General features: G+C 40.9%; 1 protein-coding gene across 5 annotated transcripts in view; it reads right to left on the minus strand.

The window, feature by feature from the left end:
- ncoa6 (nuclear receptor coactivator 6) overlaps nt 1-19,130 on the minus strand; it is a 56,173-nt gene that overhangs the window by 11,144 nt on the left and 25,899 nt on the right. For 4 of the 5 annotated variants that reach the window (XR_011954551.1, XM_072556315.1, XM_072556316.1 and 1 more), the window contains 3 exons: nt 16,526-16,653; nt 12,975-15,920; nt 2,715-2,777 (listed from right to left, as the gene is read on the minus strand). Coding sequence is in view for 4 of the 5 variants with exons in the window: in XM_072556315.1 (XP_072412416.1) it covers nt 2,715-2,777; nt 12,975-15,920; nt 16,526-16,653 (3,137 nt within the window). In the remaining variant the exon portion in view is untranslated. The remainder of the gene's footprint in view (nt 1-2,714; nt 2,778-12,974; nt 15,921-16,525; nt 16,654-19,130) is intronic. The other variant, XM_072556317.1, reaches the window with a different exon arrangement.

The raw sequence follows: 19,130 nt of genomic DNA on the forward strand, positions 1-19,130 counted from the left end.
TAGAACGGATTTAGTGGAATATGGGCCAAGTGCTGGCAAATGGGACTAGATTAGGTTGGGATATCTAGTTGACATGGATGAGTTGGACTGAAAGGTCTGTTTCCGTGCTATACTTCCCCATGACTCTTAAATCATTAATATACGTTACAATTATTGTTCCCCAGCACCGATCTCTGTGACACATAGTTAGTTACAGGTTGCCATCCTGAAATGCCCTCCTCGTACCAAATCTCTACAATTTTATGGAGAGTGTTTCCAATGGGATTTTTCACTCAGAGATCATTAATTAACGCTGCCTCATTATATATTCTCAGATACAAATAGCCTGATCCCTGGTTGAATCCACAATGCTTTGTTCTCGGAAATTATCCCAAATTAATTCTACCAATTCTTCATCATGGCTACCACTGCCTATTTAATTTTCCCAATCTAAATAAAGATCTAAGACAATTAATGTAATGTCTTTTTTTTACATGCCCAGAATATCTCCTGATTTATTCTGTCCTACAGAATTGTTATTGTTAGTGGATATGTAGACTACTCTCATTGGTGTCTTCTTCCCTTTGTTAATTTTAGCCTCCAACCATATGGATTTTACATAATTTGATACAAGATAATTTCTTGCTAGTGTATAATTCTGTCTAGTACTGCCAAAAGTAACCTACCACCCTTTCCTTCCTTCCTGCCTGCCCTTTTGAAGTCACATACCCCTGAATATTTAGTTCCCCGATTTAATCTCCTTGTAATCACGTCTCCATAATAATTACAAGAACATACCCACTGACCTCTATTTGTGCTGTTAATTCATTTATTTTGATCTGAATACTACACATATTTAAATAAACATGCCTTTTTAAACTTTTGTTGCCACTTTGACCTTATTCATTGCTTTTTCTAAATCAAAATAGCTGGTCTGCAATGCTGCCATTTCCTTTTTATGATGTAAAACTCCTTCCCAAACCATACAAAAAACCCTCTAATTAGTTTAAACCCCTCGCTACAGCCCTAGTTATTCAAGTCAGCAGGACAATGGCCCCAGCATAGGTGGCAAGGATTGTAGGAGGGGGATCAAGGAGTCATTCCAATGGGTCTCAAACATTAAAAATAACCAGTTCCTAACCTCTGCTGCCTGCCCACCCTGCTTAATGCAGGAGGCAGGAAGATGGGGTCTGCACGACCAAATACAGTTATTAATTACTCAACCAAAACAATACCTGGATGGAAAAGGTGTCAGAAGGTTTTTCCTCAACAGGAACCTGCTAGTATCAGCAGTGAAGCTAGTTGCTGAAACAGTATTGCTGCTTGCTCCCCCTAACAGTATACCAAAGCATGTCTCCAAATGCACAATTTTAATCTCGATTTCTAGTGTTTTCTTTCAAGGGAATAACAATATAAATAATAAAGACATAAAGCCACATCTTTATGCTGCTTCAAGGAGGACAAAGCTAAAGTAGTTCAATATTTGCCGAATCAATGCACAGGGGACAGCAGAGATACTGTCCCAATACTTAACTAGCCTGGATTCAGGAAAAAAAAACAATTGATGGAGACTCGGGACAAACTAGGAGAAAAGAGAACACTGTATAAAATGTAGCTTACTTCAAAATGGCAGACAATCCCAAATACTTATAGCCAGAACAGCCAGAACTTTTAAAGTATGGAAATGAGGAGCAAGGGTGTTTACTCTCTTACCTTTCACCTCGAGGGTATGAACATGCTGAAATTCTAAGAAAACTGGTGATAAAGCTACCTAAAATCTGTCTTAAACTACTGTTCTTTGCTTGTAAACGAACAGAAAAAAGTGGAGAGAGATACTAGAAACTTTTTTTCCATACAGCCTTTTGCAGATAGTTGCTGAGAATAGCACATTGTGGATCCAACCGGGGATCATGCTATTTTGGATCTGGTAATGTGTAATAAGGCAGGCTTAATGAATGATCTCAGAGTTGAAAAAAACCCTAGTGAACAATGAAAAATGCAGAATTTAGCATTCCATTTCAGGGGGAGAAACTTGGGAAAAACTGCACTAAACATCATTGCATCCAAATGAGGACAGAGTTGGCTGGAACAGACCCTGAAAGGAGTTTAGCAGAAAATGAGAGACAATAGCAAACATTTAAGATGATCAAATAAGGTCACCATGTCAGACCGTAGCGCAGTTCTCTCATTAGACAGAGATGATTGGTGACATTTAACCTGAGGGCCACCATATCTCAGGCAGGAAGAGATTCAGAAGGAGAGTCCTTCATGGTAACCTCAGCCTGTGTGGGGCTTGACCTCACACTGTTGGCATCACACTGCTTCACAACGTAAATGTCGAGCCAATTGAGCTAAACCAGACTCCATTCATGACTCACAACAAAGATATATCCAGTAAGGAAGGAGGATTCTAGGATGGGGACAAACTGACCGTGGTTAACCAGTGAAGGTAAGGATAGCATCAAAATGAAATTAAAAACAAACAGATGTGGCAAGGATTAGTGGTAAATCAGAGGATTGGGAAAGTCATAAAAGCCAACAATAGATAACCAAGAGAAATTTGGTTTCAGAATATTACAGAAAACAATATTTTTGTAGTGCATTTCAACTTCTATTTGAAAGTCGTGAATCCAAATAGAGCTCAGGTTCAGTTCAGGCATCTTCAACTGAAATACTCCTAACTATTGCGGAAGAAACTAAAAACAGTATCTTCATACAACACTGAAGTGACTTACTTGTAGGCAGTGGTCCTGTATCTGAAAGTTCCAAAGCCTCTTTTTTCTCTGTATTCTGCTCACCTACCAAGAGACGAGTATATAAAAATAGTAGATAGGGAAGCAATCTTTTTAAGCCAATGACAAGTGTTACAATAAGTAAACAAATCAGAATCAGTTCTTTCAAAAAAAAGACTAAAATGCATAAAAATACTTAATAACATTGTTTTGGTTATCAAACACTAATTCATGAATTATACCAGCTGTTCAAACCCACAATTCCCTATTGAAATTCCCAATTTTCAGTAACAGCAACAGGGAGAAGAGAACAAAACATTTGAAGCGCACAAAGAGAGAGCAAGAGGCAAGTTACCTCTGTCCGTTCTAGTGGATCAACAACATCTGGATTGAGATGGCAGAAAAGGACCTGAGGGGTAACTTTTTCCACACAGAGGGTGGTGTGTGTGTATGGAACAAACTGTCAGAGCTGGGTACAATTACAACATTTAAAAAGGCATCTGGGTGGATACATGAATAGGAAAGGATTAGAAGGATGCCAGCATTTGGCTCATAAATGGGACTAGGATAGATTGGGATATCTGGTTGGCATAGACAACTTGGACCGAATGGTCTGTTTCCGTGCCATCTGACTCTATGACTCAATGTGACTTCAGTTTTATGGAAAGACTGGAGGAGTGAGGAGTGTTCTCTTCAGAACAGAAAAAGTGAAGGTGAAAGGGTGATTTGACAGAAGTGTTCAAATCAGAAGATGTTCTGAAAAGCGCAATTAGGAAGAAATTCTTTCTGCTGGCAAGAACATCTTTAACTAGAGAACACCTATCTATGCGAATTGGCAGAAGAACAAAGGCAGTATGAAATTTTATTTTTTTGCAGTAAATTATGAGGTGGAATTCATGGTCTCAAGGATGAAGAAATCAGAGTCACTAAAACTTTCAAAACAGAACTGAAATTCAGACTTGCAAAGGAAAACCTTTTGAGAGTTGTGGAGAAGGAGCAGGAGAGTCAGACTAATTCAATTGCTCGAGGCTGCAACTCAGGGATGATAGCTCCTGTGTTGTAGGATTTCATGAGAAGTGTGAGGCCAAATTAGATTTCTAAATTTTGTAACTTAAAGCTAGAAGAGTTTTCTAAATTATTAGAAATGAAATCCAATAAGAAGAATCATTTTTCAGTATTTACACATTTACAAAACTTTCTTTAACAGTGTACTATAATCATAAAAGGTGCACTGAACATAAATCTATGTTTCAAACGTCCCTTTCCTCTCCTCTTCTTCAACCAACATTACATGAACGTGGAACAATTTTTTTCAAATTACTCATCAATTTGTAGAGTTTACAGAAGCTTAATGAAACTGTAAACAATTATTGCTTTGTTGCATCTGGAAAACAAAGTTAGAGATCTGTACTCTTAAAATACTAGATTATCACTGTAAACAAAATGGCTGATCAACCTGGTAATGGCAATATTTAATGAAATAATTGCTATACATTTCTTACACTGCTGCAATTTTGTTCTGAATTGTGCCATTAAACAAGAGTTAGTCTTGCAGTGACTGGTCCACCTTTACAAAAGTGTATTGGTACTGCTGCAAGGGGGTATGACTGTGAGGAAAACATTTCCTTAACTTTTACATAGTGCTCTGTTCAGCTCTTACCATAATTTAATTGATTCGGAAAGCCTGAGCACACTTGCTGACAGAGGCTAGATTTCAAATCAGAGACTCCCAGATGGGAGTAGTGAACTTTAAAATTAATGTACCACATACAAATAAATATTTGGGGTGGTGCTTATGCCTTCATTTCAACCAAGCTTTTCAAACATAAAAAAGGTCTTCAGATCAGGATTGGTCTCAAAAGATAATATTTCTATTCAAAACAGTATCAAGAACCTCTTTCATTTACGAAAATAGCTTTTCATATAAAGAACTATGGTTAAACACGTAGCACCCTCACACCCTTGCTAAAACACTTTAGTCAAACCTTTATATAATCAGCATTTTTCAATATTTATGCAGAACATTCAGATTCACTTAGTTGGGAGTGTGTGTTATGACCAAAAGTTGTATTGAGCAACCAAACAAAATTGTGAAACAGTTCAATAGGAGTACAATTTCATTTGACGTGATTACTATCCATATGAAGAAACCAGCCTAAAAATTCCAACCTCTCCTGAAACACGTACTTAATTGTTCTCCAAAAAGCGAGTCATTGTCCACATAGTCACTGCAACAAACATAGGGAGATTCTGAGTTTGACGGATAGAGAAGGAAAAATAGATTCTCCCAGAACACTCCAACCAGGAAGCAATGCCACAATATCACAGAATTGTACAGTCAGGACAGCGCAAATTTCTGGATTCATTCCTCCCATTGACCAACCAGGTCATACACTCTGCCTGTCTTCACCTATCCCCACTTCACCACCCTGCCCCCAATACCCTCTTTATCTGCAGCTCCCCCCCACATCCAGTCCTGAATAAGGGTTTCACCCGAAACCTCGACTTCTCTACTTCCTGATGTTGCCTGGCTTGCTGAGTTCTTCCAGACTCCTGCCTGTCCACTTTGGGTTCCAGCATCTGCAGATTTCTTTTTGTCTCTATAATTTAATAGAAAGTTGCAATAACATGAGCTGAAGGTAGAGCTTAACTAATGGCTCTGCAGAAAGACTGGATCAGAGAAAGAATTAAAAGAAAATTTTTAAAAATACACAAAAAAAAACAAGAGGTCTCTGGAGGACACAAAAAAAAGACAGTATTTTTATTCTTTCAAGAAATATGGACCAGCATTTGTTGCCAATTCCTAATTGCCCTTGAACTGATTGGCTTCTGAGGCCACTCCTGAGGGCAGTTCAGAATCAACCAGATTATTGTGGTTCTGGAGTCATGTGTCAGATAATGTAAGCTTGCAGATTCTGAAGAAGGGTCACTAGACTCGAACCATTAACTGTTTTCTCTTCACAAATCCTGCCAGACCTGCTGAGTCTCTCCAGCAATTCCTGTTTTTGTTTGAGATGTCCAGCATCCACAATTCTTTGTTCTATTTAAGCCTGACAGATTTCATCACCACAGTAATCAATGGTGCTTTCACGGCACCATTACAGAGTCCAGCTTTGATACTCTACATATTATTTACTGATTAAATTTAAATTCCATCACTGTTGTAGTGGAATTTGCACCCATGTCCCCTAAAGCATTAGGCTAGGCCTCTGGATTACTGGTTCAGTGACATTACCATTGCCCCATTCTCTAAAATATATGGTGGCTGTTATATGCTAGAAGGAAGTGAAAAGAATCTTCTTTAACTATCCACTTGCCCTCGTTGAGTTATTTGCACAAACAGCACAGTTGCATTAATGGAAAGTCAGATAAATGGGAGGCTGAATAATTAAACCGCATTTACTTCAATGCAAGAGGCCTAGCGGGGAAGGCAGATGAACTCAGGGCATGGTTAGGAGCATGGGACTGGGATCCAGGACTAAAATGCGACAGGAAGGATTGGTGGGGGGGCGGGGGGACAGAGGAAGAGGTGGCAGCAAGAGAGGTGGAGTGGCTTCTTTTTTATAAGGGATAGCATTACTGCTGTACTTAGGGATGATATTCCTGGGAATGCATCCTGGAAAGTTATTTGGGTGGAACCAAGAGAAATAAGACAGGGTTGTCCATCTTATTCGGATTATATTATAGATGCCCTAATAGTCAGTGGGAAATTTAGAAACAAATTTGTAAGGAGATCTCAGTTATCTGTAAGAATAATTGGGTGGTTACGGTAGGGGATTTTAACTTTCCAAACATAGACTGGGACTGCCAAAGTGTTAAGGGTTCAATTGGAGAGGGATTTGTTAAGTGTGTACAAGACAATTTTCTGATTCAGTATGTGGATGTACCTACTAGTGTAAGTGCAAAACCTGACCTACACTTGGGAAATAAGGCTGGGCAGGTGACCATAATTCTTTTAATTTTAAAATAGGGATGGATAAGGATAGACCGGATCTAAAGTTGAAGTTCTAAATTGGAGAAAGGCCAATTTTGACAGTACTAGGCAAGACCTTCCAACATTCTGGATTAGTGGTGCTGGAAGAGCACAGCAGTTCAGGCAGCATCCAAGGAGCAGCGCAATCGACGTTTCGGGCAAAAGCCCTTCATCAGAAATAAAGGCAGTGAGCCTGAAGCGTGGAGAGATAAGCTAGAGGAGAGTGGGGGTGGGGAGAAAGTAGCATAGAGTACAATGGGTGAGTGGGGGAGGGGGTGAAGATGATAGGTCAGGGAGGAGACGGTGGCGTGGATAGGTGGAAAGGGAGACAGGCAGGTAGGACAAGTCATGGGGACACTGCTGAGCTGGAAGTTTGGAACTAGGGCGAGGTGGGGGAAGGGGAAATGAGGAAACTGTTGAAATCCACATTGATGCTCTGGGGTTGAAGTGTTCCGAGGTGGAAGATGAGGCATTCTTCCTCCAGGCGTCTGGTGGTGAGGGAGCGGCGGTGAAGGAGGCCCAGGACCTCCATGTCCTCGACAGAGTGGGAGGGGGAATGTTGGGCCACAGGGCGGTGTGGTTGATTGGTACGGGTGTCCCGGAGATGTTCCCTAAAGCGCTCTGCTAGGAGGCGCCCAGTCTCCCCAATGTAGAGGAGACCGCATCGGGAGCAACGGATACAATAAATGATATTAGTGGATGTGCAAGTAAAACTCTGATGGATGTGGAAGGCTCCTTTAGGGCCTTGGATAGAGGTGAGGGAGGTGGTGGTGTGGGGGCAGGTTTTACAGTTCCTGCGGTGGCAGGAGAAAGTGCCAGGATGGGAGGGTGGGTTGTAGGGGGGAGGGGGCGTGGACCTGACCAGGCAGTCACAGAGGGAACGGTCTTTGCAGAAGGCGGAAAGGGGTGGGGAGGGAAATATATCTCTGGTGGTGGGGTCTTTTTGGAGGTGGCGGAAATGTCGACGGATGATTTGGTTTATGCAAAGGTTGGTAGGGTGGAAGGTGAGCACCAGGGGCGTTCTGTCCTTATTACGGTTGGAGGGGTGGGGTCTGAGGGCAGAGGTGTAGGATGTGGACGAGATGCATTGGAGGGCATCTTAAACCATGTGGGAAGGGAAATTGCGGTCTCTAAAGAAGGACGCCATCTGGTGTGTTCTGTGGTGGAATTGGTCCTCCTGGGAGCAGATACGGTGGAGGTGGAGGAATTGGGAATACGGGATGGCATTTTTGCAAGAGGCAGGGTGGAAAGAGGTGTAATCCAGGTAGCTGTGGAAGTCGGTGGGTTTATAAAAAATGTCAGTGTCAAATCGGTCGTCATTAATGGAGATAGAGGGGTCCAGGAAGGGGAGGGAGGTGTTAAAGATGGTCCAGGTAAATTTAAGGTCAGGGTGGAATGTGTTGGTGAAGTTGATGAATTGCTCAACCTCCTCGCAGGAGCACGAGGTGGCGCCAATGCAGTCATCAATGTAGCGGAGGAAGAGGTGGGGAGTGGTGCCGGTGTAATTACGGAAGATCAACTGCTCTATGTAGCTAACAAAGAGACAGGCATAGCTGGGGCCCATACGTGTGCCCATGGCTACTCCTTTGGTCTGGAGGAAGTGGAGGATTCAAAAGGCGAAATTGTTAAGGGTGAAGACCAGTTCGGCCAAACGAATGAGTGTGTCAGTGGAAGGGTACTGTTGGGGACGTCCGGAGAGGAGAAAACGGAGGGCTTGGAGGCCCTGGTCATGGCGGATGGAGGTGTAGAGGGATTGGATATCCATGGTGAAGATGAGGCGTTGGGGGCCAGGGAAACGGAAGTCTTGGAGGAGGTGGAGGGCGTGGGTGGTGTCTCGAACGTATGTGGGGAGTTCCTGGACTAGGGGGGATAGGACAGTCTCAAAGTAGGTAGAGATGAGTTCAGTGGGGCAGGAGCATGTTGAGACAATGGGTCGGCCAGGGTGGTCAGGCTTGAGGATCTCGGGAAGGAGGTAGAATCGGGGGTTCCCGGAGTATGAGGTTGGAAGCTGTGGGTGGGAGATCTCCTGAGGTGATAAGGTTCTGTATGGTCTGGGAGATGATGGTTTGGTGATGGGGGTGTGGGGTCATGGTCGAGGGGGCAGTAGGAAGAGGTGCCCTCGAGTTGGCATTTGGCTTCAGCGGTGTAGAGGTCAGAGCGCCAGACTACCACTGTGCCCCCTTTATCCGCTGGTTTAATGGTGAGGTTGGAACTTCCAACAGGTGATTGGGGGCAGATGTTCACAATAAAGGGACAGGTGGAAAATGGGAAGCCTTCAAACATGAGATTACAAGAGTCCAGAGATAGTATATTCCTGGTAGGGTGAAAGGAAAGGCTAGTAGGTGTAGGGAAAGCTGGACGACTAAAGAAATTGAGGTTTTGGTTAAGGAAAACCTCAAGAGTATACGCAAGAGGGAAATAAGGAAGGCTAAAAGGGGGCATGAGATAGCTTTGGCAAATAGAATTAAGGAGAATCCAAAGGGTTTTTACAAATACATTAAGAACAAAAGGGTAACTAGGGAAACAATAGGGCCCCTCAAAGATCAGCAGGTCGGCTTTTGTGTGGAGCCGCAAAAAACGGGGAGATACTAAATGATTATTTTGCATCAGTGTTTACCGTGGAAAAGGACACGAAAGATATAGAATGTGGCAAAATAGATGATGACAATCTTGTAAAATGTCCATATTATACAGGAAGAGGTGCTGCATGTCTTGAAACACAAAAGTAGATAAATCCCCAGGTCCTGATCAGGTGTACCTTAGAACTCTGTGGGAAGCTAGAGAAGTGATTGCTGGGTCCCTTGCTGAGATATTTGTATCATCGATTGTCACAGGTGATGTGCAGGAAGATTGCAGGTTAGCTACCATGGTGTCACTATTTAAGAAAGGTGGTAAGGACAAGCCAGGGAACTATAGACCAGGGAGCCTGACATCAGTGGTGGACACATTGTTGGAGGGAATCCTGTGGGACAGGATTTACATGTATTTGGAAAGGCAAGGACTAATCAGGGATAGTCAGCATGGCTTTATGTGTGGGAAATCATATCTCAAAGCTCAAACTTGATTGAGCTTTCTGAAGAAGTAACAAAGAGGATTGATGAGGGCACAGCAGTAGACATGATCTATATGAACTTGTTAGGCATTCAACAAGGTTCCTCATGGGAGACTGGTTAGTAAGGTTAGATCTCATGGGATATAGGAAGAACTAGCCATTTGGATGCAGAACTGGCTCAAAGGTAGAAGATAGGGGGTGGTGATGGATGTTTGCTTTTCAGACTGGAGGCCTGTGACCAGTGATGCGCCACAAAGATTGGTGCTGGGTCCACTGCTTTTCATCATTTTTAGGAATGATTTGGATGCGAACATAGGAGATATTATTAATAAAGTTTGCAGATGATACCAAAATCAGAGGTGTAAAGGACAGCAAAGAGGGTTACCTCAGAATACAACAGGATCTTGATCAGATGTGCCACTGGGCTGAGGAGTGGCAGATGGAGTTTAATTTAGATAAATGTGAGGTGCTGCACTTTGGGAAAGCAAATCTTTGCAGGACTTCTGCACTTCATGGTAGGGTCCTGGGGAGTGTTGTTGAACAAAAAGAGATCTTGGAGTGCAGGTTCATTGTTCCATGAAAGTGGAGTTGCAGGTAGATTGGATAGTGAAGGCAGTATTTGGTCATGCTTTCCTTTTTTGGTCGGGGCATGGATTATCAGAGTTAGGAGGTCATGTTGTGGCTGTACAAAACATTGGTCAGGCCACTTTTGGAATATTGCATGCAATTCTAGTCTCCTTCCTATCAGAAGGATGTTGTGAAACTTGAAAGGATTCAGAAAAGATTTACAAAGATGTTGCCAGGGTTGGAGGATTTGAGTTATAGGAACAGACAGAATAGGCTGGGGCTGTTTTCCCGAGAGTGTTGGAGGCTGTGGGGTGACTTTATAGAGGTTTATAAAATCAAGAAGGGCATGGATAGGATAAAAAGACAAGAACATTTCCCTCGAGTTGGGTGGGTGGGGGCGCCAGAGGCAGAACAACAGGGCATAGGTTTACGGTGAGAGGGGAAGATATAAAAGGGACCTAAGGGGCAACTTTTTCACGCAGAGGGTGGTGCATGGAATGAGCTGCCAGAGGAAGTGGTGGATATTGGTACAGCTACAACATTTAAAATGCATCTGGATGGGTCACATGAACAGGAAAGGTTTAGAGGCATTTGGGCCAACTGCTAGCAAATGGGACTAGGCTAGGTTAGGGTATCTGGTCGGCATGGATGAGTTGGACCGAATGATCTGTTTCTTTGCTGTACATCTCTATGACTGTATGCTTAGTTGTAAAACATTGCGCAACAGATGTGCACCTGCAAGGCAAAGGTTCTTGTGTAAACATTAGCTGCAAAAGACTTATGCCACTGTACAAAGAGCAGGAAGCTTCTCCAGTATCAGAGTTAACACACATTCCTCAAGCAACACCATTAACTAATTGGTTATTGTTACATCTAACTGTAATCTATGGGACTTTGCTGTTGGCAAATTGACAGTTATGTTTTGTTACAAAATGACAGTGACACCACAGAAGTTATTATCAGTCAGTACTTTGGTCTATGGGCATGATAAGGACATTTTTTAGCCATTTGGGGAAAATGTATGCGACAAAAACAAATGAACAATTGATTTTCATTTTGTTAAGAAGCTCACTTTAATAAAATCGCGCAGTTCTTTGATTGGATTTCACAAAGATCAGGTTGGAATGTAAATCAATTACCTCCTTTTCTGAGTGTCAAACACTTCATTTGGAACAGTTCTCAATGTGAAAGTTCCAGTAAATTCTAAATTTAGGAAGAAAGGACGAGAGGATCAATAGATCCCTAAAAAAATTACTTTTTAAATTAGAAGTAGCAGAACAATGAAAGGATGTTTTGCCATTCGAATCAGTTACTGAGCTTTCACTTTATTTTAAAATGCTTTGTATTCCTCTGCATTGAAAAATGGCGCAGTAAAATTAAATTAGATAAATAAAGTTCTCAATATTTTTTCAATGTTCTTTTGCAAACACAAGACAAATCAATTTTTTCATCCAAGTAGTAAACGAAGAGAGAAAAAAAATCAAATTAAAGATGACAACTCTATATACATTTGTACAGTTCCCTCCATGGATAAAGGCTTCTCATAGTGCTATTACAACCAAAGAAGCACTTTAAGTGCAAATTACTGTCATAATGCAGAAAATATTACAGTCAATTTGCACACAACACAGTCCCATAAATTACAATGTGAGCCAATGAACTGCTTCTGTGACATTAATTGAGAAATAAATATAAACACAGGGGCTAATTCCCTTGCAGTTCCTTAAAGACTTTTTAAGTTCACTTGACAGGTGGATCTGATCTTGGTTTAGCACCTTATCCGGAAAGTACATTACTTCATTAATGAAATGGAGGATCAGCCTTGATTTTTGTGCTCAAGTTCTGGAAAGGAAATTGAACCTATCATCATCTGACTCAGAAGTGAAGTTGTACCAACTCTGCCACATTTGAAATCATAACCAACAACTTTCATTTCAGATTAGGTAGCACATTACAGAAATATTCCAAATTTTTCCACTCACCCCAAATCAATAGTATGTAACACAATCAATTTTGCAAAGGTGAAAGCAGTACTCTAGTTTAAGTTTCAAGCAGTGACTGACATGCCTAAGTTTCAAAGATATTCACACAATTTAGATATCAAACCACTGTTATCAATAAGTAACAGCAGCTTATAGATTATATCAAGATAAATTTGATCCAAAGATTAACATTAAATTTTGTAATTCCATATTCAAAGATCTGCATTAAAACATTGGCTCAAAAACAAAACTCGCAGAGTGTGGTGCTAGAAAAGTAGAGCCAATCAGACGGCATCCAAGGAACAGGAGAATCGACATTTCTAGCAGAAGCTCTTCATCAGGAATTCCTTAAGAGCTTATGCCCGAAACATCGATTCTCCTGCTCCTCGGATGCTGCCTGACCAGCTGTGCTTTCCCAGCAACACACTTTTCAACTCTGATCTCCAGCATCTGCAGTCCTCACTTTCTCCTCAAAAACAAAACTGTTAGTCTCAAGCATAGCAGTGGTAGATTATGATTCATCTAGTATCCAGGGATGATTGGATCAGAATGATTTTAGAAAATAAAACTCAAAGATGTAGACAAGGTGGCTGAGCTAAAGTCTGCTTAAAAATAAAATGAGTAAGGCTCTGTATTGATGCTTAGTTTACACAGAATCCTTAAACACATGCATAGTACCAGTTAGATACCTGTATTTGGTAGGTGATCGTTATTTGCTCCCACTTTCTCTCCTGACGAACAACTTCCCTCAGATTGTGAGACTGCAAGACTGCTATCACCAACAGGTACTACAGATTCAGGCTCAGGGTTCTGGGGAGTGATGGCTGACGTCAAATTGTTTTGAGCAGTGCTATTCAATGTACTCCCAGGTGAGGAAACAGAGACAGTAGAAGCAGAGCTGCTAGATGAGCCAAGTGTGACATTAACAGAAGTGCCTATGTCTGATTGACTAGCTGGAAGAATAATCTGCTTGGTTTCTGTAGGAGGAACTCCTCCTTCAGGACTACCAGGAAGTGCTGCCTTTTGTGCCTGATCATCAACACCTGGGGAAGCCAATTCAGTTGCTATTGGGTCATCTTTTTTATCTGGGGAGGCCTTCTGACATGCCTTGGTCATAAGAAACTGACCAATCTTATCTACCTTCCCTCTTCCTTTGTTGGATGATATTGGACTTCGCCTACTACTAGAAGAGCTACCTGGGCTAGTAGATGTAGGTGACGTTGCAACTACTGTTGCATGGGATGAAGCTGAAGAACTTTGGTCAACAATGCCATTATTCTGAAGAGATTCATTGAGGCTGAAGTCCGCTGCTGGTCTATGAGGAGATGCTGAGGAGATGTTTGGAGGAGCTGGAGAGCTGGATGGTGGTTGAACTGGTGATGACCTCTGGATCGCAGTTCTATTCGTTGGCGAATAAGTGGAGTTAATAGAGCTACTAACAGATGGGGTGGGTGAAACTGCTGGGCACGATGAACTCTGAGCCGATTGTGGTATCTGGATTACAGTAACTGACTGAGATGCCGAGGTAGAAGTTGAAGGCACAGTTACTTTAGGCACAGTGGTTGACTGTGGTATCAAAGGTTCTTTAACAACCTGAAATACAGATGTATTTATAAACACAGGTGTGGTGATAAATGCTGGTTGTGAACCAGACTGCACTGCTGGTTGTACCTCAGACACCACTTTGTTGCTTGGGGATGGCATTGTGACTACGGAAGAAACAACAGTAGGTTGGGATTGGATCTGTGCAGATGCCGTAACATTGGTTGTAGATTTAATGGGACTAGAACTTACAAACACTGTGATCTGATTTGAGACAGAAATGGATGCAGACACGACTGGTGTAGGCACCATTGTCAGGCCACTTTGAGTCACATTGTTAACTAATTCACCTGTGTCTGGTCGTAATATAGCCTTACTACTCTCACAAACAATCTGTGGTGGAATTGGCACACTAGGTGTTTCCTTAATAGTAGAAACATCTGATATTACTGTTTTTGCTTTATCCCCAGGAGGTATCAACTGTTCTAGTTGATTGGAATTAGTGGCCTTATTAGTAACACCAGGACTACAAGAAGTGTCCAGAAGCTGATTAAGTGAAATTGGAGTTTCTCTTAATGGTAGCAGGGTCAAGCTTTTGTCATCGCAACCTCCGCTAGGTTTACTGGGTTCCAAAGGTTTATTTCCCATAGCTATTTGAACTTGAGGGACATTTTTCTTCTCCAACTTGGTCGTGCTCTGAGGATTGCATTCAAAGGTCATCTGTTCTTTATTAATGGGGATTTGTTTCAACACACTATCATTTCCACACAATGTTGGTCCTTCCTTGTTTTCTTCTGGATTGTTACCCAATATCCTGACAGGAATGGTTGGATTTTGTGCACCTGAAACTATGTTGATAGGGTCATTCAAAATTCCAGGAGGGGGATTTGACAACATTTGTGCAGAGTTTGCTAGAATATTCTTTTGTACATCAATGGTTGGTAAAAGGGCTGGGTTCTGCTGAGGGACCAGTGATGACTTCAAGGCTTTTCCACTTTGTCTACTTGGATTTTGACCAGTTTTTCTACTGGAGCTAGTGCTTGCTCTCCTGCTGATACTAGGACTTGCTCGTTTTCCAGTTGCCTGTTTTCCTGAACTGACTATAACAGAATCCAGTTTATTAATTTGTGACGCAGCAGAAACAGATGGGTTATTTGAGAGTGGAGGCATGTTTGTTGGGGCCTGCCCAATTGCTTTCAAAGTTGTTGGGTTTAGACCCTGTTGATCAAACCCTCTATTTAAAGGTGGCTGCCTAGGAGGTAAAAGGATATTGATTTGAGGAGGAAAGAGACCTGCAATTGAAGCATTCAATCTTTCAGGAGATAAGCTTATCTCAGAAGGTTCTGTACTGGGTGGTCGATTGGTGGGTGTATGAGGAAAGTAGGGTCTGGGGCTTGCTCGATTTGGTGTTTTTGGTCTTGAGGTCTGGGTGTTAGTGGTAGCATTAGGAAAATGAAGATTATGAGTGCCTTGCACTGGAATAGTTCCCTGCTGCTGTGAATTTCCACCTTGTGGTGTTGGGACTTGAGAATGACCTGGCTTAGGCCCAGTAATAAGTACTTGATTTGGTGGAGGAACAGCTTGTTGCCCAGAGTTAACTTGGGTTCCAACAGAAAGTGGAAGCTCAGCTCCAACTGCATCTGGATGATGTGTAACTGGATTTACTTCCTCAGGTACGGACGATGGGACGTTTTGCAGAGTTTCCTGAAAGGACATCTTCCTCAGAGTGCTGACAGGTTGATGGCCAACTAACAAAGGCATTCTTGATTTATCTGGTGAGGGTGGCACTCCACTCTGCCCAGGCAAGGTTACCATGACTGGCATATTACCAGTTGGGGCCATTGGCATCCTTGAGGCATCAGGAGTTAAGGCAGTTTTTGACGGATGCGTACTTGGTGTCATTGGAATTTTAATTGCCTTTGAGTCCTGTTGTTGTTGTTGTTGTTGTTGTTGTTGTTGCTGCTGCTGCTGATGCTTCATCATCAACATCATCATCATTTGCTGCTGCTGGGGTTGTAATTGCTGTGACTGCTGCATAGGTTGAATAGTTGTCTGTTGTAGAGGTCTTTGATCGACTGTCTGCATATGAAATCCTGTATGGAACATGAAACATGGATCAGAAACATATTTCCATAAGATAATTTAAAAACAAAAACTTAATTATTTTAGAAAACATTGATATCCTTTGAATCATCACTATCCCATTAATTCTGTGAAGTCAGGTTCTTTAAACCTTATCTAAAACCATCTAAAACTATGGAGAATGATTGAAATGGGGGCAGGAAGAGGACGGGAAAAGGGAATTACTCTGCACATTTCTATTGAAAATAGCACCTATTCCACTTAAAACAAAATCAAAACTGTGGATAATACTTAGATTAAAAAGATTATTCTGGAAAAAAAAGTCTAAGGTTTTTCCTGAATCTGACAAACATGAATTCCAATTCTGAAAACGGAAACTAAATAACTTCTGATTGATATATAAACCACAACTGCTACATCAATAAAACAACCTGTAAGAATTCCATTTAAAATATTAAAATTATTTCATTCAGATGCTTCAGACTTGTGCATATTCACTTCTTTTGTGATTTATTAAAATTAGAATTTTTTAAAATCATTGCATACATGTATTTTATACATAGACTGTTGTTTGAAAAATAAACAAACCCAAGCCCTTCTTACAAAGAGTATTCACCTGCAGGTCGATTCGCAAATTCAGACAGTTTGTTGGCTGTTGGATCAAGTCCTACCCCTTGCTCTCCTGTCATTTGCTGCTGGTCAGCATCATCCAGACCTGGTTGCATCTGACGGGCATCTGAAATCCTAAAGCAAGTGACAAGGTTTTACCATACTATGCACATATGAAATTATTTCACACCATGCCAGAAAACCTGCAGAGAGAGAGTTGAACAGCACCACAGAAGTTTGAGGGAAAAGTAATGAGGAAGAAACATACTGTGATTTGAAAAAATTTCAAGAACTCAAATCACAAATGAAATCAAAACAGCAACTCACCAAAATTATTTACCAGAGGCCATCAAATACAGGCAATCTCTGCCAGGTACATTTATCGTTTTAGAGGACAGAGAGCAGGAAAGTTGGAGAGAGAAAAGATTCAGTGCAAGTAACTTCCACCAGCCACCAAAAAAAAATATGTTGCTTTCAGTAAATTAGAAATGAAAGGTAAAAGGATAGTAGATAATAAAATCAGCATCTACAAAGAAATGGAAAGGTTGAATTATAGAAATGAATCAGTGATTTGAAACTTAAGGAAAGGAACAGATTTTTCAGAGACCTGGAAGTGTAAAAATAATTTTCATTTGTTATATTTAAATCTCCTCTTCCACGTCAAGCTTTTACTTGCTTAAAATGATACTCTTTTATTCCATCATCTTGTTACTGGCCCAAAGTTTGTTTTAGATTGAAAATGTGGATGTTAATTATCTGGCTAGTGTGCATTCTTTTGTCCAAATTAGTAAAATACAACTTCAATGTTCAATTTTACATCATTACTGGTCAGAATAAGCAATAAGACAGAAAAAAATACAAAAATTTCATTTGTGTCAATTTTTAAAAAGCTGGCCTTAAGCTTGAGCAGGCATGCAAAAGGAAGTGGTTATATTGGCAAAGATACCAAAAAAAAACTTTCATTTGGATGCTCGTGGCTTTTACCCCTCACAGAAAAGTTTATCTTTCATACTTTGTGATATGTTTTTAAGGCCAACAGTAGGAATTTGGGAACCAAATTGAAGTAGTCACAATACAGAATTTGGGACTAAAACTTCGGCCAAAACTAGAAGGTCGCAGAGGGTACATATGCTTGAAAGTATGGATTCCAACTTTTCAGCTGGAGTCTACTGGAATGCAGGATTTGTCTTCTCAGTCCTGCTGGTGGCAACTCAGGAGAATTAGTCCATGCAGTCATATTCTGAAACTAAACCAGGCAGTCTGAGCTCCATTGATCCCTGCTGCCCCGAATGACAACTGTAAGGCTAACTGGATCAGGGCCAATGAGAAATGCAACAGCAAACTAAGGATTTTGGGGAGGTGGGAGATGAGGGGAAAGATACATAATACATTTGCCTACACAGAATATTTCACTGCAAGCAAAACTATTTTGGAGTGCTTCTGATGATTCAGATACAGAGTAATTGTATGAATCTTTTTCCAAGGCTGCTTCATGGAATAATTACCCACAGTTCCTTGTGTTTGTCAAGTGTGGGAGATACATAACACAGGTGCACTTTAAAAGCTGACCTGTAGAATGCAGGCCATTTGGCTGAAGGTGGCTGCACAGACTTTAAGCCTCAATACTTGATATTTAGTCTATCCGTGAAATATAGATGTACAGATATCCTTTCAATATAGAAGACCAATTATGAAGAACATATAAACAAAAACATTAGATATTATAGAATAACTGAAAGCATCAGCTAAATAGCCTGAGACAGCAAGAACAAAATGGTAAAGTGTAATCTTGGACAAGTATGTAAAATTAGTCACTTGAACAGCCAATAAAATCCAGTAGTGCAGTTCTATATTTTATCCTTGCAAGCACTGAAACTAAATATACTGTCAAATAAATGGTGCGTCACAGATCTGGAATTAATGGTAGAAGCAATTAAAATGCTAAATTAGAATTATTACACAAGTGAATTGTACATTAAACTGTAACTCTTAACTTTCCCCAGAAGTCAATGGCACCAATTAGCTAAACAAACTTAGAAAGCAGAGGACTGAAGTCTGACGTTTTCCCAAAAAGATGGTAAAAACTGAAAAATAATAATTGTTGTTCCATTAATATTCAGACTTATCAACAGAATATCAGTGAACAAACCGTAAATTGCTCAACAAGCAGCTTGATTTGTAAAAGCAGACCGGAAGAAAAGTTTGAATTTGTTCAATAGCAGCATCTTCAACTAAATCTGGAGCCCATCCAGACTCCAGAAAATTGCACAAATATTCTGGGCTCATATCAATGTTGTCCTAAACAGGAGTGAACTGTGGGATGTGTTCTCCTTCCAATGAGCTGCTTATCCTCTTGGGTGGATTTGAAAGATTATATGGTACATTCACCTTTCAGTCAACACCAGCAAATTGAATTATCTAATCATTTATCAGATTATTTATCAGATTGCTTTTGGAGCCTTGTTGCATATAAATTAGGTACCACATTTTATTATATTACAACAGTGATTCCACTACAGAGATACTTCACCTGTAAAAAGAAAGAGTATTTTACACAGAGAAAATGTTAAAATATTGACACTTGCAAAGAATTTAATTTTTCCTGATTCTGT

Source organism: Chiloscyllium punctatum, chromosome 37 (genome assembly GCF_047496795.1).
Source record: "Chiloscyllium punctatum isolate Juve2018m chromosome 37, sChiPun1.3, whole genome shotgun sequence".
In the NCBI taxonomy this organism is placed as follows: domain Eukaryota; kingdom Metazoa; phylum Chordata; class Chondrichthyes; order Orectolobiformes; family Hemiscylliidae; genus Chiloscyllium; species Chiloscyllium punctatum.